Raw genomic sequence first — 27532 nt, forward strand, 5'->3', positions numbered from 1 at the left:
TATTCAAAACTTTATTTAATTTAGATATCATTGACGTTGTTTTATTCTTAGGTAATAAATATAATTGTAAATGGTATTTAATGGTACATATTGGGCACATGAAAATTGTCTTTTAATTGATAAGAACTTTTTCTTGTTACAGTTGCCACATGTCCTTGTCTTATGATTGACTAGTTTATTAATTTATTTAGTATTACATTGCAGCAATTACCATATCTTCCTGTTTATATTTTTAGGAAATTTTTACTTTTATGGAGGTTTTTTAAACTAAAAAGATAATTGACTTTACTTATTTATTCTTCTTTTATATACTAATAATAATAATGATAATAATAATATATTCTTATAATATATATACTTACATACTCTTATATACTAATAAAGCTTTGGTGGTAAGATATTTTTTGAATTCTCAAAATGTAAAAATATCAACATTCATAGAAAGCTGATTTTAATGCCAGCTTGTAACTGAAGCAGTGATTAGTTGTCAAAATTTGGATGAATCTGTGTCATTCACTCACTATGTAGTTTAATTAACTCCAAGTGACTTACTGCCCTAAGTCATATCCCTTGCACAATGTCTGTCTCAATTTTTTTCTGTTTCCAGCTAGACTTTTGAGTTAATGGCTCTCATTTCTTTTTATATATACAGTCTTTTACTGCTCTCTCTTTTTTGTACAATCTACTGATTCTTCTATCATTTTATTTAATCTTTCTTTCATGGATGTCCCAGCAAATTATCTTTACTAACCTGAATTGTTCTCATAAGCTTCTTTTCCTGTCCACTTTCCTCATTACTTTGTGTCTTGTTTATTAAACTTTCCTCCATACCCACATTCCAGATGCCTCCAGCCTGTCCTTTTCCCTTTTTCTTGATTTCCATTTTCACATCCATACACTCCAAATATCACATTTCATTCTACTACAAAAACTTTCTTTTTAGCAAATGCTTCTTCAGCCATTGCTCTTGACTTGATTTTTATTTAATTTTCACTTTTGTGATCTTATTTAATCTTGTTTTATGTGAATATTGGTTTTCCCCTACCCTCATTACTTTTTTCCTAACATTCATTTTTATTTCATATTCTGTCATGTCTTCTATTTGAAATCACACATTGAATTCTAGAATTTTTTCTTCTAAAAACACCACATCATGTGAAAACCTTATACAATTTATTTTCTTTCTTCTTATATTGATCCCTTTATCCTCTTCTAGAACATTTTTTATCATAATAATCTGTAATGATATATTAGAACAAGGGAGTTAAGCATCACCACATAAATAAATATATAGTAATGTTATTATAGATTGTATCTGATAATATTGACATTACTGCAAATCAATTAAATTTAAATGTGATGACATCCTTAAGCAAACTTTAAGACAACTGCTACACAATAAAGTAACTATTTAAAAGAAGTAATCGAAGATTGTTTTTATCTTCTATTGACAAATGACTATAAAAAAAAGGCTTTAAAATTCTTTTATTCAATAATGGCTTAATGTTTAAAATTAAAAAAATGCAATTTTCAAAAGAAATGATAATAATTAAATGGTTTTTACTTTATTCTAACAAATAGTTAATATTATAAACTTTGTATATTTTATGTAACAATTCTGTGATTTTTTTTTAAATAAAAAACACAGTTTTAATTTAAAAGTTTAGAAAATTTAAAATTTTAGCATAAAAAAATTGATAATATAATTTCTAACAAAAAATTACCGAACGTAAGTTCTCAGTTTTAAAATTATTTTCTTACTTACTTTGTTGAAGTTTATTTTACAATCTGTTTTGAATAGCAACCATCCGGTACACATTCCCACAAGATATGGTCCTAATCTTGTCCATGGCTTATCATATATTTTGTCAAATAATGCAAGCGGATCATCAACACTGTAATGAAAATGTAATTTTTGGGTTTATTCGGAGTTAAAAACAATTAAGTGATGTAACTATGATTTTATATTAAAGCTAAACATGATTAAAATATAGTAATTAAGAAATAGATAGGATGATTGAATATATGTATATTGTTACCACATATATGCCTAATTTAATATCGGCGGGCGGTAACAGTAGCAACGATATGAGCAAGCGCACAGTATATGGACACGCTCATACAAGCATCACTCCCACCATGCACTTTCGAGTTGTTAGGTAGGCATGTTAATCAAAAAATTGGAAATGTTTTCATAAATAAACCATATAAAAGCAAAAAAAATCCCCAAAACTAAAATGTAAATTGGACCAAAATCATACAGGTACTAATATTTTTCCAAGCATTTGGAATGTTCTGCATTTGATATTCAATTTCACATTAATACATTTAATATTAGACCTACTTTATCCTCCAGCCAACAGATTGATTGCAAATTGTCCTTTGTAAAAAACTTCACAAATAGGACTATGCTGCTATTATAGATTTGAAGTCATCTTGCAGTTGAAAGTCATGTGCTCTTTTCCTTCAACTGCTTAAGGTTTCTACTCATTTCCCCTACACCATGCTAATAATACAGTATTAAATTGTTCCCTTTCTTTTTACAGGGCAATATTTAGTCAAGTAATCTTACATATTAATTAGTAAAATATTTTTTGCATTACTCTGGTGCACATAAGAAGTTACTATCTCGCATCTGAAACTTTTTATTTTATATAAAATATTTTCCCTCTTATTCAAAGATTAGTAAATTTTACAGCTAAATGTAAATATGGACTTTAAAAAGTGAAAAATTCATAAAATTTTACAAAAAATTTAACTAAATAATTATCTAAAAGTCAATATCACCCAAAATAAATTATAAATCTTCATCACCTTATAAATCTGTTGTATTCATATATTAGTAACTGTCATCTTGTAAGTTTACTACAATACGATGTAAATAGTCATCCTGCAAACCTTCTTTATGAAAATCTTCTACTTGAAACTTTTCTGTGAGTCTTGATGCATTTTCTCCAGTCATCTATTATAATGGCATCTTGCAGTAATGTTTTTACATAATTTATTTGAATTGTACGTATTCTAGCTGCCTCTTCACCTTTTATTTGTGCCCAAATTAACTCAATTGGGTTATACTGGTAGTTGAACAACTTCATGCTTTATCTATGTTGCAATTTTGTCAAGCTCATACCATCTATATTTTTCTCTGTGTTCATTAAGAATAGACAGTAATTGTGTAATAGACAATCTGGAATTGTGTGCGAAGGATTGTGGTATTCTCTTCTCTTGTATTCTTTTAACATGAAACAATTTCCACCTTTTTTATGTTGCTCATTGGCACTTTCTCTCTTAGCGCAAAATTATTGTTGGCTTTAACATCACAACACAGCCTTCTTTCAAAGATTGCAAAAAATTTACGAACCATTCTTGAAATATATCACCTTTCATAGTGGAAGTTACCCGTATGCTTCTATTGAAAAAACAAGAGCAGTCTTTCATAAAACCAAGTTCATAGAAACAGGATGTTTAATTATATGCCTGTTCTACCATAAAAGTTTTGAATAGATCGACAAACTATATCTTTATTAAAATCGTCGAGATCGGTTATTCAATCTGTATGAGGAATTTTTTCCGAAATGATTCAAAAGCTGTTCACTTTCTGTGTGAACTGTGTTCATATGTGTGAAATGGGCTGATGCATTTTCAACACTTTCATGATAAACATTTTGTACAGTACCCACTGATATAGCACACATTGTTGCGGTGATGTCTTGCTTTATATTAAAAACCTCCTTAATAATATAGCATTAGGTTTGCTATGCACGAGTTCTTTTAAATAATTATATACCTTATACATAATTTTTTTTAGATTCTTTCCGAAGGTGAGGACTATTTGCTGCCATTTTAACTTCCATAATTAAAATAACACATATTTCACAATTAAAGATCAGCCAGAGAAATTACACATCCGATTGATATATAACCATAATCTGAATTTATGCGGCACCTGTATGGGCAGATAGGCTAAAATTTAAAAGCTATTGGGGCTTATTGTTGAGGGCTCATCACCTTATACTTTTAATGGTAGTAGGTGGCTACTGTACGATTTCATGGGAGGCAATCTTGATGATTGCAGATGTGAAATTGATGGGCTTGATTGTGTCAGAGCAGCAACAGCATTTTGTTACCAAGACGTTCTGACAAAGTTTAGGAAATCAAACAACATAGTAATGCTTTGTGGCAGGTCAGATGGGATGAGATTGAGGGTGGACATTATATGCAAAGTCTCTTTTCTGATGTTGTTAGTTTGCAGGCGCCTCTTAGGTTACTTGAATGAGTATGTGACGCAATATCTTTCTGGCCATGGCACTTTCTGTGACAGGCTGCAGAGATTCGGCCTGGTGGACTCAGGAATGTGTCCATAATGCAGACAACTGGATGATGTACATCATGTACTGTACACTTGTTCAAGTATAAGTTGATGTGGACAGAGACTATGTCGGCTCGATGTTATTCTGCGTTAGATCTCCATGTCAATTGGTGAAACCAGGCCAAATGGATAATAGTTGAGAATTTCTTACACTATTTGGCAAAAGAAAGGATTGCCAAGGGGATTTAGGGTGCTGCCTGTGCTTGTACGCCTTCATTTTTGTTTTGTAATTGCTAGTTTTTTGTTGTTGGTTTGTTTTCTGTAGTTTCATTGCTGTTTTCATTTTTTTTATTGTATTGCATGTTGAACTCACCTCTTTTCCTTCGAGTAGGTAGTGGATTTCAGTTCCTTTTTCTTATTTTGTTTACTCAGTCTTGTTTGGGACTAATGTAAGATGTGTTTTGTTTGTTTTTTTTTTTTTTTTTTTTTATTTAGGGATAGTAGTACATTGATGGGAATGGCATTTGCATTGGTGGCATCCTGACTGAGGCAAGAAAAAGGCTGAGAGATGCCTTTTACTGAGGTTTTGGAGATGACCTCTGGTAAAGCCCATAATGGCTAGGTATGGAGGGGGATGACGTGGCAACTGAAACTGTCATATGGTGCATGTCTTCCCTACGGGGTCAGAAAGGTCGAAATTGTAGTACAAAACAGAAGTTATGTATGTGGAGACAAACATTATATATCAACATCTTGAAATAGTTAACATAGACTATTAAAATAACAATTAAACTGAATAAAATAAATGATGATTATGCCAGTTATTTTATTTATCAAAACATTTGCCTTTGTATGTGACTTACTCAGTAACAGTACCAAAAGAAATGAAATAATTTGATTGCGAACTGTATGGGAAAAAACTTATAACTTTTTAGTGTGAGATAATCTTATTGTGAACGTAAAATACCTTAAGCAGGGTTATTGAAAACTTGATTTCAATTTTTGTGATTTAGTTTTTTTTTTTACAGAAAATTCTACATTTTGTGTGAGCTTATTAAATTTCTGATTTGTAGTTTATGATTGAGTGGGTATCACTGGCATACTGCTACAGCATACGATTAGTTGTTTGGGGGGGGGGGGGTTATTGCAAGATGAGGAAGACATGTGATCTTCACCCACAAGATGATGTCAAATATAGTACATCTAAATATAGTATTTTTCGTAAGCATAATATGTTCTTGTTTATTATAGAAACAAACGGTGATTATACTGAAAAGAACCATTTACAAAAAATAAATTATTACAACTAATAGTAAATGTACATTATGATTTTTATAATCATTACCATCAGTAGCTGTGAAGGAATCCATTAAAATAAATATAAAAATTAAACATAAAAAGAAGAACTAAACAGTAAAAAATTAAACTGTATGTAGCATTATAAAAAATTACTTATATGTATAAAATAAAATATAATTGAAAGCTAAATAATATAATCATGCCATAAGCAGTCCAAGTTAAAAGAAAAAGGTTCATGTAAGATCAAGAGATTAGTTACTTGACCAGTCACAATTTAAAAAATCTATTTTATGTTTAAAAACGACTTACTTTGGCATATGTTTATTGCTGTATGCAATGTATGCTGTGGTGCACCATGAACTTACAAGAAACACTGCCATTAGTGTAGTTGCTGCTCTAAAATGCCTGAAAAAAAATCTTTGTTATAATAAAAAAGTAGAATTAGGTTTAAATGATAGAAGCTAAATTATTTAAAACTTATTGTTAATGAATTATGAATATATTGTAATGTGTCAATGCAGTAGAATACTATCAAAATTCAGTAAATTCCACACATATAATTTATGGATTACATCAGTGGTTCTCAAACTTTTCCAATTTGCGGTGCACTTTTTCAAATAAAATTTTTCCATGGTGCCTTACCATGTAAAAGTATTACTACTTATAAGTAAGAGATAAAAATAAATAAAACTCATCTATCTTCATTATTTTTTTACTGTATTAACATTGAATTAATAATTATAAATGTCTTGGTTCAATTAATTATGAAGCTTTTACAATATTTTGCAGCACCCCTGTGAAGAGGCTGTGGCTTCCTGGGGCACCACGGCGCATAGTTTGGGAATCACTGAATTACATTAAAGATTTTGTTTGAAGTTAAAAGATACAAATTTTTTGGAATTAGAGAAAGGAGAATTGTGCTAAGATATTTAATTGTGCTATGTACGCTGACAAAAAAAAAATCGATGTCAAAAAAATTAAAAGTAGTTACTAATTCGGGATTAGAGTTGTAGTCTTTTATTTACACTTTTTAGAATTTTTACTGATAGCACTCCTTGTTCTTAGATTACTAATCTATATAATACCATTAAACAAAACAAAAAAAACTTTTACAGGTATGATCAGTAGAAATTCATCAGAAACATTTAAAACTTTAAGTTCGACAAAAATCCACAAATCATATTAAAAAAAAATCAATCTTTTTTAAAATGGCAAATATATATGATCGTTAGAAGTAAAGAAAAGATTTAAATGTCATATCTATAAAAAATTGCATAATAAAAAACAATTATGAAAATATACTAAGTGAATTTTGACATTGAAAAAAGATTAGTTATTTATCAAATTTTTCACTTCAAGCTTAAATCATAAATATATCACCAAAATATTATTTCTAATCTATCAGTAGTTTGCAGAGCTGTATGTTAATAATCAGTTTTGCCAAAAGAAAGTGGCTTCTTTTGGTTTCTTCATTTTTATTTTGTTTATAATTATTAAATCCCTTCCTTTAATTGATAATTTTTTAACTGTGCTAATTAGATGTTTTTAATAATATTTTAATTGATAGATGTTAAGAAAAAAGTAGTGAGTTTTGTTTGCATTTCTATATGTGTTCTTTTTATTTTGTTCTTAAATGCTTAAAGTTTACTTGCGTAGAAATATATTATAGATTACTTACTTGACTGCCATTATTAATAAAATTGCCCCAAGAACATAGAACTGAGTGTCATCTGCTAAATACCAACTCCATAACATACACTGAAAAAAAAATTGAAAGTTAAAATCTTTTTAATATGTTATTTCATTTTAAAAAATATTCATGACTTTTAAAATATTTGAAATATCCTTTAAGATGAGATCAAAACCTCTCCCTAAGATCAGACTTTAAAATGAGATTAAAGTTCTCACTAAGTATGTTGCAGATTAGATTATTAATACTGCTTTTGCTCTAAAGGGTCCTGGAAATCTATTTAATTTATTTAAATAGTATATTTGATTTGTGTTGTGTTTGTTTGGTGTGCTGTTTGTAAATGTCATATTATTCGAGTATGATTGTTGTTGATTTTTATGTGCTATATTAAAAAACTGAATTTTACAGTTAATGTGTTTGTGTGTATGTGCATGTGCACGCCCCCATAATTTGTATTGGTTTTTATGATATCTATGTTGTGTTATTTTACATAAGATATTCTGTTTTTTATCTGATCTATAAATGTTGTCCTTTTCTTATTTTATGTTCTTGAATCTAAATTGCGGTTTTCTTTATGTATCACTTCAGTCATCTAGTCACTTTTTTCTGCCCTATTCATCTTTTATTTGTGTTAAAGAATTCTTATTTAATAATTTAAATTTTTGTTGAAATAAAATCAACATAATTTATTTATATTGTTAAATAAATTAATAAAAATTTAACTAAGCTAAAAAGTAAGTTAAAAGCATCTTAACAAACCATATCTTTGACTGGGAATAAAGTGTTGATGTACAATATATTTCTCCACCAATAATTGGGACAGTTAATATGATCAGCAGCTGGTGGTTCAAATATTGAATTATAATGAAACCATTTCATTGAGATTTGGGTTACTCCAAGAACGAATAAATATGGTGATGTTAATCTGTTAACAAGGACAAACAGAACTGATTAATTACTTTTATTTATTGTATATTTCAAAATAACTTAAATATGTATGTACAAAGGTTATCTAAAAATTAAGTTCTGTAAAAATAAAATTTATATAAACTGTTGTTTTCAATCAGCAGTTCCATGCAACAATCATGTTTTATTCCTCATGATGGCAATATGCTCAAAAAGTCAACATCTTGCTCTCTGCATTGTGTTAAAAAATGCACATAGGCTGCCATATCATTTAATGTAACATAAGCATATTTAGGATCCATTTTGAATATAATTTTCTATATTTCCATTTTTCTGACACTATTACATGAAAAATGGAACATAAAATTTCCAGGAATTGCTAGCAGAATAATGTTACAATTAACCATCTGCTCTCTTCAACATTCTTTAACTGTGCACATTAAATCATTATTCATCAAAAACAGTTTCTCACTTTGTTCATCATTGTGTATATTTTCACATCCTTCATTTAAAAGTTATTCTCATCTCCGCACCATTGGATCATTCATTTTATGTTCTGCATACATGATAGAAATTTGGTGGTGAATTCAGTCAATTTAATGCTTCTTGCAGTCAAGAAATGATTCGCAGAATGAATTTCATGTGGAGTAGCATCTCAGTTTTTGTAGATATTATAAACACACACCTAAAAGTGTGTGTACTGGAGAAATACATGAAAATGACATCAGGACTTGGTCCAGTGACTCGACAAACTCTGTGTCCATTAATACCCTAACTACAGTGGCAATATTTAAGAACAGAACTTATTTTCTGGATATCCAACATATATATATTCTTTTTCATACATTATATACCACTATATCAAATAAATTATTTTAAGAAATATTTAAATCCTCCAGACAGTTCAAGTAAAAGGTGAGAACCACTCATCTATTGTGTAGTGCGTTGATAGTATTACTCCATCGTCAGCAGATAAATTTTATAATTTACATATTATTATAAATTAAAATCTGTAGTTAAAAATACAGTTAAAATTAAAAAAATAATTATTATGTATATACTAATGTCATAGTTAAAACTTTTTTTATCCACTATAGTTTATTCATTACGTACCATGGTAGATATATATGATTTATTGTACATAACTGCGCAAGATTTTTTTTTTTTTATTTGATCCTCTTTAGTTGAACTTTCATGTAACCGCTTAATGTTTGGTTTATTATCAAAGAAATTATTTTTTCTATGACTAAAAAGTATTTTTTATACTTACCGTCCAAATCTATAAGCAATCATTCCAATAAATTGTAATACATATGAGAGGAATCCTGTTGCTTTCGTTATTTTATTTAGGTCGTGTTTAGCAGTGGTTCGAAAGTATAAAAATGATACTAGAAGCCCGCTGAAAAAGATGTAAATAATTCTTTTAATATTTTTGTATTACTTATTAAACTTCTTTTCTAAATTAGTGACATTTTAATTTTACTAAATGTACCAAGTTTTAATAGTTGGCGCATGCATTTGTATTAGTATCTTAATTTATTTGATTGCCAATAAAACATTTTAAATGTACTTGAAGGATAATTTAAAACCAATATTTTTAATAGATAAACAGAATGTTTAGTAGTGATTCTTGAAGAAAAATGAGTTAAAATTACTATAATATGAAATGTTTACTAGACAATAAACAGAAGTATGCAACAGAAAATGTTTTATTTTAAAAAATTTTTTGATTTCAAATTTTTTTCTGTGAAGAAAAACAGTTGTTTTGTATTGCTATAAATAATGTTTAGGGTCATAGGGTTGAGATTAATTTTAGTTGCTTTTAAATGAATATCCATTCTTATGGAACTAGTAAACGAATGAGAGTTTTTACAGTGATTCCAGGTTATGTAGTAGTGATAAGAAGACAAAAACCAACATATTATATAAGTATACAATTACCCAAAGTGTTCAACTTAGGGAAACATATATATCTTTCTTAGATATTTAATTTTACTTCTTATTCTTGAAGTACTTTTTCCAAAACATTTCTGGAATTTTTTTTCAGTTATGTTTTTTATCATTTTTCTGGTCTTTCACATTTAATTCTTTAAATGTCATTTTTACCCATGACGGACGGAGATAGTATGTGTTTGGAGTAAGATAGTATGTGTATGTCTGTTACCTTTTTCCTCAAAAACTACTGGACTGATTTCAGTGCAGTTTTTTGTATTAGATTGGTATCACTTCAGAGCAGCTTTTTTTTTACTTTTATTTTGTCATGAGTTTTCTAAAATTTTTTACAGCTAAAATCTTGTTAGCTGTAGGAATAATCAGATACAGGGAACTGTATCTGAAGATGAAGGAGTAAGGAGGAAGATGAAGGAGTTTAACTTTAGTTATAGGTGCTCTGTGATGTTTCTATCGTAGTGTCAAATTAGCAGACCCCTTAATTTGTTTAATAAAGTTGGAAAAGGCAAAAACAATTTATCAGTAAATAAAAATCAGCTTAATTTTTTGTGAATTAAATTGTGATACATCTATCATACATAGGCCAACATCAGAAGTGGCCTTCTCAGTATGTTTAAAAACTAAAATTGCTGTGATAAAACAAATTATATGTTTCATTTACAGTTAAGGATGGTTAATTCTCATTCTAGTTGATTTTTATAACTGCATAACAGTTGATTGAAACACAATTTTCACCAATTGTTAACATTGCTTACAGCTGATTAAAACACAGATTGGTCCTGCCGACTTGATGACAAGTTAGCAGCAGATTCAGATTCTTGTTTTATTTGAAAAATTGAACAATGAATTTTCAAAGTAGACCTAACAAATTTAGGTGAATGACAAATTTTTGATTTTTAGGATTACTAGGTTTGAGTAAAGTTTTTGTTAAACTGTTAGACATGAATGTCTTGAAGTATTTTTATGAAATTGTTAAAAAAAATCATAAAATTAATTTCAGTTAGGTAGAGACTAATGGTTATTGCCTATGATGAAAAATAATGTTCAAAATGGGATAAAGTTTTACTTTGATAAGCAAGTTCATTAAATCCTTCACGAGAACTTGAAAGGATAACACAATTGTTATTAACCCTAACAAGTAGCCTATTATCTATCTATCCATAATATGATGTTACAGCTAATGATTTATTATTACCTAGGTAGCTGAAAACTACAATTATCAGTCATTTAATTATATATATATAAAAAAATATTCAGGCATTATGATAATGATTAAGTATTCTACTTTTATTCCTCAAAAAGATGGTTTACTTTCATTGTGCCTAGATAAAATTAACAAAATTTTCATTAAAACTAATTGCTTTAATAAAAAAAAGTTATTTGTACTGATTAGTTTTTTTATGTATTTAAAAAACTATGAAATTTTAATGTTATACTTTTCTCACAAAATTTCAAATTCTTGTCAACTCAGAATTAACACAAATTAACTCTTAATTGTCTATGTATGTTTATGGTATTTATTAAGAATCTAAAAATTGTAAACTTATTAACTATTTCGATCAGGGTTTGCGTTTTAAATTACTTTTTAACTTCTCACTTTTCACCTTTTTTTTAGCTATTATTTTAAGTTGAAGTGAAAAGTTAAAAGGTGAAGAGTGCAAAGTAAGAAAAGTAGGGAGCAAGATGCTATTTATAGAAGATTTACATTCTTAAACATTTTAATTAACAGAGAGTGAAGTGTTTCTCTGTTTCTTAAAAGGTTTTTCTGACCTTTCAGAATGTACTTTTCAAAATAACATTTTAAAGAGTAGCTTATGCGAATTAAGGAAAGGATGGTTGCAAGTAAACTACATGGCAGCAAACAAAGTTAAAACAGTTTTTTGAAAAAAAAAAACAAGAACAGACATGAAAATGGCAGTTTTCAATGTCATTTTTAATAAAAAGAATGTTTAATTGCAAAATTTGAATCGAGTATAACCTAAAAGAAATATATTAAATCATGGATTTCTACAATCATTTTTAAGTTGAGATAATCACTTCCAGCAAAATTTGTAATGGGTCATTTATAAATGCAAAATAAATTTTGTCAAGTAATGAGATGGGTTGAAGTGTAAACATGAAAAGTTATCAAACAACTTATGTATTCAAAAAATGGAATGCAGAAACAATGTGCACATTTTTTCAACTTTTAACTTTTCAAAATTACTATTAAAAAAAAACAACACAGAAATAAACTATGAAAAGTGAAAAATTAGAGTGTTCTTTAACAAACAAGTATTTTTTTTAAACAACAGAATTACCCTTTATAAATTTTATAAAAGTGAAAGTGAAAAAATTAAAAGTATTTTTTTAAAAATGCCCAGGTAATTGATTCAACATGAATCATGTATAGTTTACTTATATTTACTAAAATTTTATTATAAGATTGAATATCTACCTGATGAAGAAGAATGTATCAACAGAAAATGCTGCATTATTGATTGTTTGAAATAATAGTTCCTTTTCAACTAATCGTCGATATTGCATATTGTCTGAAAGAAATTTTATAGTTTATTTTTACACACAATTATCTAATAATAATTTTAAATAAATATGAAATTATATATGTATATGTTTATGTACTAAATAATTTATCCATATTATTCTCTCTGATTTTTAATTGTGTATGTTTAATTTAGATTATCAGTATTAATAAATGAACTCCAAAGTAGTGTTTAAACAAAACTCATGTATTAAAAAACATCTTATTATATTAGATAATCTTCAGGCTTAATTTTAAATTCTAACTTTTGATAATACATTTATATGATTCACTGCTTATGTTATGTTATTTTCTTTAAAGAATGTAATTTATAATTTAAACTCGCTGTTTAAAGTATATAACCTAACTTCACATAGTCATTTGGTTTTCCATAAGGGGAAATTAACTTAATTCCAATTTTTGCTATGATTGATGGGATCCAAAGTGATCCTGTAACTATTTTTTTGCGACATCTCAAAAAAAAAAAATATTGACCTAATTTCTTGCTTGATAAACTGGAATGAATTGATATTTGGGGAGTACCATTACAACTAATCCTTTATTACCTTGCAGGATATAAGCACGTGATTTATTTCAATCACAGTGGTAGAACTTCTTATTCTTATTTAGGTAAAGTGTAGTGTCCCATAATCTATTTTTGTGATATTTTTATGTATGTTGGCGATATACTTAGCAAGAGTGGAGATAGTAGAATACTATGTTTGCTGGATGATCGTACAATCCTAACAACTTGGATTAAGGTCAAAATATTCTTCCAGCACCTCTATTGTTCAACTGGATCGTTTGCCAGGAATGGTGCAATCCTGAAGTTAGGAAAGTCAAAAGTATTGCCTTTTAGATCATAGAGATTCAATCTCAAGTTAATATAAAAAATTGTAAACTACTTATATTTGAAGCAATTTTTTTGAAATGGAAGTTTTAATTAGAGAAGTCAAACAAAAAAGATTATTTGAAAAATAATTATCCGTTTCTTTTTTTTACTTTAATCTATAAAACGGCCAGTATTAAATACTGCATACTTATAGCAGTAAAAAACTGCTTACTTCATTTTTTGACTCTTACCTGAAATTCCTGTAAAAAAATTCTGTGTTACTTGGGAAACTTAAAATTTAAAAGTATGTTATAAGGATTATATTAAGCAGGAGTTTTCCCCATGCTTGTAAATTGATTTTTGAGAAAATAAAGAATGAATGTTCCATCCTTAGCTGTTGGTGATCATATGTAGAAACTGAGTTGAGATCTTTGTAGATGACAGCTTCAATAATATAACAACAAAATTTATCATCTACTGTACTCTTAAACACCGTTATAATCTTCTTGAGAACTGTTCAATATTCTCTGGCTTTATTTTTTTTTTTTTTAGCCAAAATATTAGAGGTCTTAAAAAGTTTAAAATTAATAATTTAAAATAGGAAAACTATTCTTCTGTGGGATAATATTATTAAGTACATTTTTACATGTGTGCTGTGTTAGTGTGCATTTGAAAGCGATGGCTTGTTACTATTCTAATAACGAATGTGTGTCTAACATAATAATAAATTAAGAGTATCAAAAGATTGAAACAAATCTTTACTTTTTAAGGACTATTCTGCTCCCAACAAACTGAACCAGTTATAAGACCATAACCAATTGTTTCATTCTCAACTACACCTGCATTTGCAAAGTAAATCATAATGTGTGGGAATCAAAATCAAGGTGAATGCTTAGAGTTGAGATACCTGAGAATCTGAATGTGCAGATATGATCTAAATTCTGATGAAATACAAGTTAAAAATGCTGTTTCTTATTAATGAGCTCTAATTAACTCCTTTGCTTTGAATAAGTATTCATAGATCTATTTGATGTAATAATAGCAAGAGAAGGGTTAATAAACAGTTTTCATCTTTTAGTTCAATAAACTTTTAAGCCAAGTTCTTCAGATCTTGAAAGATTCTCTTTTCTCAGAATATAATAAATAAATATGACCATATGTGTTACAGAAGCTGCTAGAGTAGGTTTTTAAGTAATTAGAAATAAGTTACTCTCAGTTATTTATATATCCAGTATATTAATTTAGTTATAGTAACTTACCAGAATATTTGAATGCAACAATACAAGTATGACCAAGAATAACCCAAGCCATACTAAGAGATCTTAAACCATGTACTGTTGGAATAGTATCATCTCCCACAGATTTGTCACAAATTGCCATCAGATTTCTTCGAACAGAAAACGATAGGAAAATCTCGCATATGAGTCCTAAAAAATAAAATAAAAGCTAATATTTATTTTGTTTTATTAAATAATATTTTACAAGTAAAGTTTTATTTTAAAAAAATTAATAGGTTATCTCATAAAAACCTATTCTTTGTGAAACAGTTGTTGTAGATAATGTGTTGTTAATTTTTTTTATTTATTTATTTCCAGCAGCAAAGTGCTATTTGTTATTATTTGAATGTTATTTATATTATATTCATGTATAGTTATCTATAGTAAAACAACTACATAAAAATTCAGTGATTTTTTTGTTGTTGTTTTTTTGGTGGTTGAGAGAATGATCATAAATATCAGTAGTATGCAGTGATTTTGCATCCAGTATTGTTATAATTATTATATGAGGCTTGGCTGATAAATTTTGCACATATATGTGTAGCGTGGGAATAAAATAAAAAATGAATAAAAGTACGATACCTTAGCTACAAAATGCACTATTTATTTTTCAATATAATCCGTGTTTACACGGATTATATTACCTCTATTATTATATTACCTCTGAAATCCCTCTTGAGTAAGTCACACGGAACCAAATTCATCGAGTATGGCGGATGTGGAATAGGCTCAAACTTCAGCTTGTGGAGAGCCATCAGAGAATTTGCGTGGTACCCATTGTACACAGATTTTATGTAACCCAATTGCTTGATAATGTTGCTTACTTGTTCTTTAGATATACCTAACTGAATAGCAATGCATTGCTGGGTGATTCACCGGTCACTTTGAAGCAAATCGTCCACCTCCTTACGATGTTTCTTGTCAGTCACAGAAACTAGTCATATGCTGCGAGGTGCATCCTTAATTTTTGCTTTACCAGCTTCACATTTGCAAAATTTCAACATCTACCTATTTTAACACTCTTGTCAACAGTTTCACTACTGTAAACCGCTTTTAAATGATGAAAAATATTCGTAGGATTCACGTTTCTCCTGTCAAAAATTCAATCACTGTGCCCTGTTTTAACTGTGTGGTATTGACCATAATAGACTCCATTTAACCGCTACTGAAAACAAACCAGTAAATGGATTTCAACGCATTATCAAGGTTTGTAAAGGGGAATTTAGGTATCATGTGCTGCCGTACCCAACTTGATAATACCTTTTGTCCCCATGTAGCACGCTAGTGTGCAAAATTTATCAGCCAAGCCTCATATTATTTTCTTTGGCTATTAACATTTTATTTTTAGTTCATATCCTTTAATTTCTAGGATATACTCCCTAAATCATTCTGGATGTTGCAGAACCATCATATTTGTGAAATAATGTAATATAACATTCTACAACTGATATGATTTTAATAACAAGTACAATTAAATACAGTATAACAGTTGGCTATAAAATTTCGCATTCTGATCAGATAACCGGTGCATTGTATCCAGTATACTTATGCAATCTAATGTATTATTAGACTGTAAAAGTTTCAAAATTTTTAATCTGTACAATATTATTCTTGTTTATTGTTTGATTTGGTGGTGATTTCATTTTTTCATTTCATTATTTTTTGATTTGGCACTTTCATTTCATATCGTAATAATAATATAATCATTTCATATTATAATAACCTTATAATTGTCTATAAACTTTGTACACTGTTTGTTTGTGATGTCTGTTTTATCTTAATGAACATGTTAAGAATAATAATATAAAGGAATTTTATCTTTACATATTGATTGTACAGTACAATTGATTAGAATTTAAAGATGTCAGTTCATCAAACACTGTTTGTTTATGCAATGGTTAGTTGTCATTTAAATTTTTTTTCATCTAACAATGGTAATGATTTAGTTTAAGGATGATTAACTGGCATTTTGTTAGTTTAAATTGTAAATTTTTGGAAGTTACAGGCCCAATGTATATATACTGTGGTAAATACAGAGTGTCCAGGCTAAAGGTATCCAAAAGTAATGGCCTGTATTAGTAATGTCCTACAGTAGAAGGCTCAGTTTGTGCTTTGGTTAATGGAATTTCAATCAATTACACACATTCAACAGTGTGTACAAGCTGAATGAAATATTGATCCTCCTACATTCAAGTCTACTATTCATCATTGGGACATGACTTTTAAAGAGACTGGAAGCTTGGTTTAACAAACTGGAAATCATCCAAAGGTTTCTGTAAGTGATGAGACTGTGGATTGTGTATGCGATGCATTCACTGCCACTCCTGGAAAGCCAGTTAGGCAGGCTAGTTATGAACTGCAAATTATGTTTTCAACATTCCACCATTCACAACATTGTTCATATCTCTGCAGTTTGCTGCAGAGATAACACAATGTGTTGAAAACAATCCTAATTATCTTGATACATTGTTATTTAGTGATGAGGCAACTTTTCATACATGCAGGAAGGTTAACAGACACAGTTGTCAGATTTGGGGTACTGAAAACCCCCATACAGTAATTAAAAATGAAAGGGACACGCTGAAAGTCAATGGCTGGTTAGAACTTCACAAAAATGGCGTCATTGTTCCGTCTTTTTTCCATGGAGCCCACAGTGACAGTATGTACCTCGATATGCTTGAAAACTTTGCTTTTCCTGAGATTCTGGAGACTTCAGTTTCCAGCAAGATGGTGCTCCCACCACACTTTCATTGAGATATTACAATGTTCAGATATTACAACACATTTCCCAGATGTTGAATCAGATGAGGCGGTCCAACTGCATGGCCTCCTAGATTTACAGATATCGACCCTTGGACTTTTTTGCTTGGAGGATTTATTAAAAGTTGTGTATACCAAAGTAAGATTTGATATTTTGGCGATTTCGAACAGAGAATTGTTGAAGTTGTTGGTCGGATAACACTTTAGATTCTGCTAAACACCTGGCAAGGGTTAGATTTTTATCTAGACATCTGCCAAGCTACAAAAGGTACACACATTGAACATGACTACCTACTTTAAAATTTTGCTGTGTATTAAAAAAAAAATTACTAACTGGTTCTCTTAATATAAGCTGTTACTTTTGGGTAGCTTTAACCTGAACATCCTGAATTGTTCCAGTTATTTCAAATTTACTAAATTATAGTTTAATGTTTTATAAATCATAAATAAACATTCAATTAAATTAAATTAATCTTTTCTTGTAAAGTTTTTTATTATACCAGTGTCGTACATTGTAGAAGCTGGCTCTTAATTCTCACTCCATTAAGCAGTGTTCTCAGTAGAGAAGTAAAATTAATTGTTTGTCGATACCATTAAAATGTTCTGTGTAAAACTGTTTCTGTAAACAAGAGCACAGCAGTAATTCTGTGTATATAGCTTTTTAAAGAATGGTGCAGTTGCTTTTATTTCGTGCATATGATTAGATTATGTCTCTTAAACATTGTTATCATTGACTATCATAAATACTGCAACATATCAAACCTTTATTTGTCATGTGAAGTTGATTTATATGCTATAATATATATATTATTTTTATCTTGTTAATTAATGATTAATATAAACTGCAACTTGCTTTTATTTCATAATAATAGAAATTATGTGTATTAAAATGATTTTTTTTTTTAAATTTGGTAACAGAACCTGAATATTTAAAACAAAAATTGATCAAATTATCTGTAATGCACAGTGTTCCTGAAAATAATGATTATTATATAAGTAAATAAATTAAAAATATAGATGTATTATTGAAAAACATCATGTTTGCACAAAATCTTTATTGACAATTTATCACAAGAAAACTACTAGTATTGTTGGTCGCCAAGCTGGGAGTCTGCTGTAAGGCTTTCTTTCTATTTGGTTGGGCCTAATTAATTATTTAATTATTACATGAATTTTATTAACTAATTGAAAATATTTAATTTTCTTGAGATCAGCAATATAAATATTTTTTTATTATTTAGAAATATTTTAATTATAACTTATTAGCACAAAATGTGCCTTGCATGCCAGGTAATCTTAAAATAATTTCTAGTTCTGTTTAGCAGGATAGTAAATAGAATGGTTTAATTAAAAAATTCCTGCTTGAACACAGCTTTCTTTGTTAGTCTGACTTTTCTTTTTTTTTTTTTTTACATAAAAGTGGTCTGCAAAATAGGAAATGTTTTGTTCAATTAATTTGGACTTGTTCAATGGATTTGTTCACTCTTAATATAACTTAAATTAATGAGTTCTTTCTGAAAGATTTCAATCGCAGAAGTCAACAAAAACATAAATATACCTCATTGTAATTTTTATCAATTCACTGTTTCACTTAATCATATTTATTAGAAAAAATTATTACTTACCTGGTTTTTTAAGTCCTTCATCACTGGCTACTGAGTTACTTTCGGTAATCATCCCACTTCCATCCAATCCATCTGATAAGGTGCCTGTTTTTAAATTTTAATCCATTATATAATCAATAAAAATTGTGAGATTTTGTAGGATTTACTTAATTCTTAAGTTAAAAATCAGTGTAATCTGATTTTGAAGTGTTGGGTGTGTATGTCTGTCTGATTTGATTTGTATATTTCTGAAACCTCAACCATTGAATTAAATTTCCTTAATTGCAAGACAATCTTTGCTTATCAGACTGGAATTATGATCCCGGTCAAAAAATCAATAAATTCAATTACTAGTAACATTTTTAGATAGAATTATTCCTCTTCAAAATAGTTCAAATTTTTCATCTGATGTTAATAAATTTCTTTCTTTGTAGTGGAAAGTCTTAACTGGATATTGTTAATATATTTAGGAAAATTTGTGAAGTTCTGACACCTTTATTACTGAGTTTATTTAAAAAAAGTGTACCTTTTATTTGAAGTAAAATTTTTGTAAATTCTTTTGCCAATTGAGATAATATATATTTATTAAAGTAGTTGAAAAAATTATCATCTCAATTTTTTAATTGTTAGCTAAGATATGAACACATAAGTTTAGTAAAAAGCTGACAACAAAGTTGTTATACTTTTCTGGCATTGCTTATTTATTTATTCTTACATAGTGAAACATTAATTTTCCATGAAAAATTCATAAAATTAAAAAAATCAATATTTTTAATTTTTTTCTGCTCCCTCACCCTCCCAGGAGAATTTTTTGATGTGTCTATGTTTACTATGTTAAATGAAAGAAACAAAAAAACTCCACTGGAAGATGTACAACCAGTAAAAAATTATGTAATATATCTTTTTTTGGTGGTGGAGGTGAATTATATTGAAATTTTATTGTAATATTATTATAAAAAATTTAAATAAATAATTAACAATTGTTTAAATTGAAAAAAATTGATATTTTTAAATTTCAGTTAGTCTCCATCACCTTCGATATTGCCCTCTTAAATTATTTGTTTGGGATCTTGTATTTTTACTATGCTTAGGAAAACAAAAAAGTTCAGTAAAAAAATTCACAATAAATAAAAAGATAGCTTTTTTCAATTTTTGGAGATGGGAGGATTTGGGAGCCAATTTTTTTTAAATGGTACGATAAGCATTTACTGAGCTTAATATAAATTGGGGTTATTTGGAGTTGTATGCAAAATTTTGAGAAAACTGGCCCCAAAGAAACTATCTACGCCACCCCCTGGCGATATAGACCCTAAATTTTTTTAATTGCTCATATACTGATTCTCTGTGCCAAATTTCATCATAATTGGTTCATCCTGTCAAAAGTTGTCTTAAGCTTTTCCAGTCAAAAGTATTAAAGCTTCAAGGACACCAACACACATACATATGTACATATGAACATTAACCCCAACTTTTTTTTTGTTTTTTAGGATCCCTGGGTCATGAAAGGTCAAGCAGTGAAAAACTCCTTACCCCATTTTTTGACTGATTATATACTTTACTTCTTGCAGGTAGCCCCAAGCTATGATGGCAAGAAGGTAAAATTGAGCTTAACCCTTAGCTGACCGATGGTACTCACAAGTACCAGATATATTTTTCCAATATTCAGTTTTATATATTCAGTAAAGCATGCGAGGACCCGTCGGTAGTCACAAGTATCGTTTTAACTACTGAAAAACAGTAAAAAAAACTAGTGCTGGCAGTCCTGAAAAATAATCAAGTGACTTTTAAAAATGTTGCTATGGTTACCCATGATGTTGGTTTGGTCGACTTCAATGTTTGTGTATTGTATAGTGAAATAATAAACATTAATATACGCTTAATTCTTAAAGTTTGGTTGATTAGTTGTCGTGAGAAACATAAAAAGAAAGGATTTATTGTTCATGTTGTTAGAAACAGTGCATTATTGGAAGTGGACTTGTAAGTACCAACAGGCTCCTTGAGTGTTGTTTTAGGTTAGATTGCCTAACCTAAAATCAGTTGTCAATATTTTGTGTGCTGATTGGTATTTATTTTTTTGTTTTATCGTTAGTTATTTATTTATCCAATATGGATACAATTGTGACTGATAGTGAAATTATTAATTATTTGGACGAATTAGATTTAGATAACAATTTTGAAACAGATATTGAAGATGATGATGACAATGCTGTATGTGTAAATGTAAGTAATCCAAGTGAAAACAATGAAACTATCTTTGAGACTAGACAGAATAATAATAATATGTTTGACTTAGTTTTCGATGAAGAAATTACTAGAATTAGAGAGGTTGTACCTGAGAGTTTATCAAATAAAAATTATAAGACTAAAAAGTTGACAGTAAATGCAGTGCTAAAAAACCTAGTAGTTTTACATCTTTCGAAAGAAGAATGGGGAAAATCAAGAATTATTATTTTTTATAATTTTTTCACAACATTGACCTTATTAGAAAAACTAAAAACTGAAAATACATTAGCTTGTGGAACAATTAGAATGAATAGGAAGTACCATCTGATATGGTACATGATATTGAAATGGAAAGGGGTGATAGTGACTATAGAATTCATGTAGTGGTATAAGTTTTTACAAATGGAAAGATACTAAAGTTGCCTTTGCTTCAAACTATCACGGTTCTGAAATTAGTAAAGTGAGCAGAAAATTCCATGATGGGAAAAAACGAGATGTCTGCTCCACTAGTAGCTGCAGACTACAATTCATATATGGAGGCAATTGATCTCGCTGATCAAATACGTTCAGTTTATGGAATTAATCGCAGGTGCAAGAAGTTATGGCACAGATTATTTTGGGATTTATTGGAAATTGCGTTCAATAATTCTTATTTAATATTCAGTGAAATAGATGGAAAAATTCCATTGATTGACTTTAGACGGTCAGTTGCACGAGGACTCCTGACATACGGTGAACCAAAAATGGGTTCAATTAAACGTAGAAGTCTTGAGCAGCTTCCTGAACAGGATAAAAAGCGCAGAGGTAAAAGTTTTTCTGTGCCTAAAGATGTTAGGGAGGAAAATCGTGGTGTCCACTGGCCAGTTTTTACAGACATTAGGGGACGGTGTGAAATATGTAGTATAAATGGCATTCATTCTCGACCATACAGCAAGTGTAGCCATTGTGGAGTTCATTTATGTTGCAATGATAAAAAAAACTGTTTTGTTGCTTTTCATAACATAAGTGAAAAGAAAGGCTGTAAAAGTATGGTAATACTCTGTAAATAGTTATTATAAATGTATAGTTTGTTATAATGTATGGTTTTGGTGTTTATTGACTGCAGTGTCAGAAGGGTTTCAAAACTTTTTTGTGTTAGAATGTCATGTTGTTTATTTGATGTGTATCATGTATAATACTATGGCTAAAATAATGTTCTAAGCCTGAATAGTGATTTTCAATAAGCAGATAGTTGCTTCATGTGGTAAGAAATATTTTTCTAATACATTTATTTGCATAAGAACTTTTCCTATACATTTCATTTACAAAACTGTGTGTGTAACATAACATATGCTTAAAAAAAAGAATAATACTATCTAGTAAGCTAATCCACTACATGTAAAGAAAATTTCTTAGGCCTTATAGGTTGTCTGAGTGATATGACCTTATAGCATCTCAGAGCCCAACGGTACTTGTAAGTACCGGGCTTAAATTTCAGCTGATTTGTTAAAATTCTTAATATAAGTCATATCCCTGCTTAAATTAGTTCCATCTAAAGAGATATTCATCAGTAAAATTTAAAAAAAAATAATAATTTCATATCATGGTCAGCTAAGAGTTAACTATTAAATGGACAAGACATTGTGGTAGTATACACTTTTGTGCATTATTATGTTATGGTAGATTGTTGTTTATTTAAATATTACAGAAGTTTAGTGCTGCCTAAGTTCAGAAAAACTTCAAAATATGGGCATAAAAGAAAGAAAAAATCTACATGTAGGAAAACATTTTATTTTTTTTTTAATTGTTAATTTCTGATCAAAACAATTCTTTTTCAGAATTAATTTATGTAATGTTATTTCTTATTTTAATTAGTCTATCGTGAGTAGCTGATTTGCAATAAAAAATTAATGGCATTTATGTGTTTGTTCTTTTATTTTTTTAAATTGGCACTGTTTTGAAGGATTTTGAAACATCCTGATTTCCTATAATGTTAGATAGTATGATTTTTCAATGTCCTCATTAACATAATAGGCCCCTATAAACTTTTCAGAAGTGATTTCTTATAAAAATATGGAAGCTAAAAGTACATCAACATTCGGTGAATTAACCATAAACTGAAATTACCATTTTTTCAACCAAAATAGCAGTATTCCTTTGTCAGAAACAGTAAAATAACACATTTTACTATTGAAATTCTATATTATCTGTAAGTGTAATCACTGTACTTTTAATACCACAGTTGTGAAAATCTGTCTGATTAAGAACTAGAAAGTTACTAGACGTTTTAATTTAAAATGAATTAATTTAAGATTTTCGTAATTGCAAACATTAAACTTTGTATTTCATTTAATTTACATAAAGGAGGTAGTAATTTATTGAGAATTGCAACAGGTTTTGGGCAAAAACATTTCATAATTTTTTTAATTTATTTAATTATAGTAGCTGTATTTAAACTTAAGAAATTATGGGTTTAACTGTATCCACCTCAGTCCAAAAGGCTTTTTGTATACAACTTATCCACTGATTAATCTGTCCCCTAATAAAAATCCCTTCCTACTAAAACATGGTTTTCCAATAAAACTATTTACCTAGAATGGAGGTGATACATTTAAAACAATATTCCTCCAGTTTTAGAGCAAATGTCCTCTACATTCCAGTTTTAAACTGGATTTTTGCCGTAATCATATTTTGGGCTTTTTGAAAAAGATCAGAATTTTTAAATTAGTTATTACACTACATCTAGTAGGGAAAACACCTTCCTCAGTATTTTTCGATTTTCTGTACAATCTGTAAAGAGATTTAGGAAAATATTTGCTGGGTTCAGTGAAAAATCTGTAGAGTATGTCTCTCTGAGGGAAAAGAACTTTTAATTTTATTTGGTTTGCATTTTTGAACGACAATTGCAACTAAGTGGGTGCTCAAGGAGTCTTATCCCCTTACTATCCAAGATAAGGAACCAAAAAAAAAAATCATTGGTAATATGAACTTGAGGAGGTAAATGAAAAAATATATCTATTACTTTAAAAGTCTGGATCTTCTTAATTGTTAAGAAGAAAAAAAACAAGTATTATGTGGACAGTTTGCTTCACTTCTGTTTTAAATTTAAAAAAGTCATAAAAACAGGTTTTATGAGCAGAAATCAAACCTCCATTTTAAATTTAGAATATTTCAACTGCCTTTGAATTAAGCAAAATACTTATTCAATAATTACATTTAATTGTTAACTACAGTTAAAATTACAAAAAAATGCGATGTTAAACCATTATTAAAAATAATTAAGATGGAAAACAGTAAATTCTTTTAAAAATTAAAAATATATGCTCATTTCAGTTCTTTAAGTCGTCATCCCCTGGTAGATATTGGAAAATTATTAAATAAAAAAAATATTTAATAAAAAATAAATCGACAATGATAAATTAATGATTAAAAACTAAAACAACCGGAACAAGAAAAAGTACTTAAAAAGGAATATTTTTACTTGTGTATAAGAAATAAAAACAGCTGTTAACTAAATACTATGCAATTTTGATTTTAGACAATCCCATCTTTCCATTTTCAGTGAGATTGTCTAAAAAAGATTAGATAATTTTTATTTTATAAACATAGGTAAAATACTAAGTTTGGTGCATTTTGTAACCATGTTTTTTAATTGTTTATTTATTTTTATAATTTTCAGTTTCCTTAAAATGTTTACTGTTAGTTTTTTCTTGATTTTAATATTTTTTCTAGAATCTACTGATTATGATTGTTTTATAGTAACATTCATTTAATTATACAATTTAATACATTTTTTCTTAAATGGCTTTTGAGTATTTTTTTTTTATTTTAAAATTAATATAAATTTTTACGTACCATTATTATTTTCACCATTGATATCAACTTTTACCACTGTTTGCCCACCTCTTATTGCACTATGATGAATAGATTTTGAAAACACAAATGTGTAATTATCATATGTGTAATTTCTATCTCGTGCAAGCACCTTTTCCAAGTATAAGTCCAGTCCTGTTCCAAGAACGAGTAATATAAATACCACACTACTGATAAATCTGAAACATTTTTACAATAATGTTCATTAATTATTTAATTATATATTAAGATTCTATATTTTATGTCTTATGCCGTAAGAAAATGTTTGGGTTTAATCTTGAATCATGTTTTGGGTTTAATTTGAATTTATGAGCCTATTTTTTTTTGCAATTGTACCAGGTGGAGACTGGACTCGCTTTTCAAGTTTAACTCAGTCTCCACCCTGCAAAAGTTCACCACTTCTGCAACAAACAAGCAAACATGCAGGGGGACGAACAGGGATCAGACAGCCTCTACTCACCCTCGTCCTCCTCCCTATCACGAGCAATGCCCTCCACTAAACCAGGTATGGCTTTCCACGCAGCCTCCGACTCGAGCATCTTGGTAACCACACTTTCAGCCACCAACTCCCCGAACTCCTCGACTACTGGTCGCCGTACATCATACCAGCTCCCACACCAGAACACTACGTGTTCCGGTGAGTCGACGACTCCACAATACCTATGTAGGAGGGAAGCTCTTTTCCAATCCTATGCAGATAAGCACCAAAGCAACTGTAGCCACTCAGAAACTGAGTCCAAACTAAGACCCCTAGCCCAAACCGGTACCCCGTACAGGCAGACCGACCATGCCACTGAAGCAAGAAGTCTTCTTCTTCCGGTGGATGGGCCATCCCGATTCCGCATCAGCTTGGCTAGGGCATCAGCCGTTCTCCTAGCCTTGCTTACTGCTTCTCAGACATGCTTCTGAAACGACCTTCGGTGGTCAAGCTACATTCCAAGATATTTTACCTTACGTGAGGTCAGGACTTCGGTCGCACCGGTACGTAACGTGATGGAGTCAAGTTTACGTTTCCTGGCCATGACCACCGCCTACGTCTTCCGCTCTGCGAGCTTCAGTCCACTCGTAGCGATCCAGACGCTCACCATACGGAATGCCGTAGTGCCGTTCTCTGCGACTTCCAGCTCTGTTTTGCCGACAACAACCAGTGCCAGATCATCAGCAAAACAGACTGCAGTGACCTCTTCCGGATACTCGATCCTCAGCACACCATCATAAGCAATATTCCAGAGCAAAGGACCGAGTACCGATCCCTGTGGGACACCACACTCCACCTCATATGTAACTGACAGCCCCTCCGTGCTGGCGACCACAAACCTGTCGCTCGAGTACTGGCCGACCAACCGCCTGAGGTACGCGCTCACGCACCTCTAGCTCATCCGTAATAGGGCAGACTATTAAAGGCGTTTTCAACGTCTAGTAGAACAACAACCGCTATCCTCCAAGTGCGCCGACTGCCCGTGGCAGCCTTGTCGACCAGCTGCATCACTCGGTCGATAGCATCCACCGTGTACCTGCCTTTTCGGAACCCGAACTGGTTCGCACTTAATCCTACCCCAACTTCCAGCTCGGCCGTCAATCTACGTACAAGGAGGCGCTCGAAAGCTTGTCGAGCATGCTTAACAAACACAACGGGCGATATCCAGTAGCATTACCAAATTTGTCACGCTCCTTCTCAATCAGAGCTAGCTGAACAACCTTCCATGCTCCTGGTACAAGCTCGTTTGTTAAGCAGTAATTAAATGCATCGACAAGCTTCTCTGGGGGCCACCTGAGCCAAGACCTGCACCGCCTCGCCGCTGATGCCATCAAGACCGGGAATCTTCCGGGGGTTGACATGCTTAGCTGCTGCAACCACTTCATCCTGCTTGAACAGAGGAACTACTTCATCCAGAGCAATTTCCCTCCTAGGCATCCGTTCTACCTTGGGGAATAATTTGACTATCGTGTCCACTAGGCGCTCCTTAGTCAGAAGGGGGAGGGAACGACCAAACTTCTTCATTACTATCTTGTAATCGCTTCCCGCTTACACGTCCGCATCGATCTCATTGAGCAGTTCAGTCCACTTCTTAGCGCGACTGATACCTGCTCTGTAAGCCTGCCTAGCTTCGTCGAGCATCTCCCTAGCGTGAATGATGTCCATTCTATCGTTGCCTCTGAGTAACCTCTGCAGTCTCCATCTTGCTCTGAGGTACTCTCTTCGAAGCTCCCCTACTTCCTCGCATCACCAGTAAGCACTGTTGTTCCTGGCAGCGCATTTCGGTCGAAGCTCATCAAGCGCCTCCTGCACAAAGGAGGTCACCTCATCA

General features: G+C 30.3%; 1 protein-coding gene and 1 long non-coding RNA gene across 2 annotated transcripts in view; one reads left to right on the forward strand and one right to left on the reverse strand.

The window, feature by feature from the left end:
* Positions 1 to 27532, reverse strand: part of LOC142327568 (O-acyltransferase like protein) — a 267527-nt gene that overhangs the window by 13622 nt on the left and 226373 nt on the right. Inside the window, exons 4-12 of the mRNA XM_075370726.1 lie at positions 25206 to 25402; positions 19170 to 19253; positions 14767 to 14934; positions 12592 to 12685; positions 9475 to 9603; positions 8058 to 8223; positions 7287 to 7366; positions 5918 to 6013; positions 1766 to 1895 (exon numbers count right to left, since the gene is read on the reverse strand). Coding sequence (XP_075226841.1) covers positions 1766 to 1895; positions 5918 to 6013; positions 7287 to 7366; positions 8058 to 8223; positions 9475 to 9603; positions 12592 to 12685; positions 14767 to 14934; positions 19170 to 19253; positions 25206 to 25402 — 1144 coding nt within the window. The remainder of the gene's footprint in view (positions 1 to 1765; positions 1896 to 5917; positions 6014 to 7286; positions 7367 to 8057; positions 8224 to 9474; positions 9604 to 12591; positions 12686 to 14766; positions 14935 to 19169; positions 19254 to 25205; positions 25403 to 27532) is intronic.
* The window catches only part of LOC142327569 (uncharacterized), an 87981-nt gene that overhangs the window by 4778 nt on the left and 55671 nt on the right, over positions 1 to 27532 (forward strand). The window lies entirely within an intron of this gene.

Source organism: Lycorma delicatula, chromosome 7 (assembly GCF_047948215.1).
Source record: "Lycorma delicatula isolate Av1 chromosome 7, ASM4794821v1, whole genome shotgun sequence".
NCBI classification, from domain to species: Eukaryota; Metazoa; Arthropoda; class Insecta; order Hemiptera; family Fulgoridae; genus Lycorma; species Lycorma delicatula.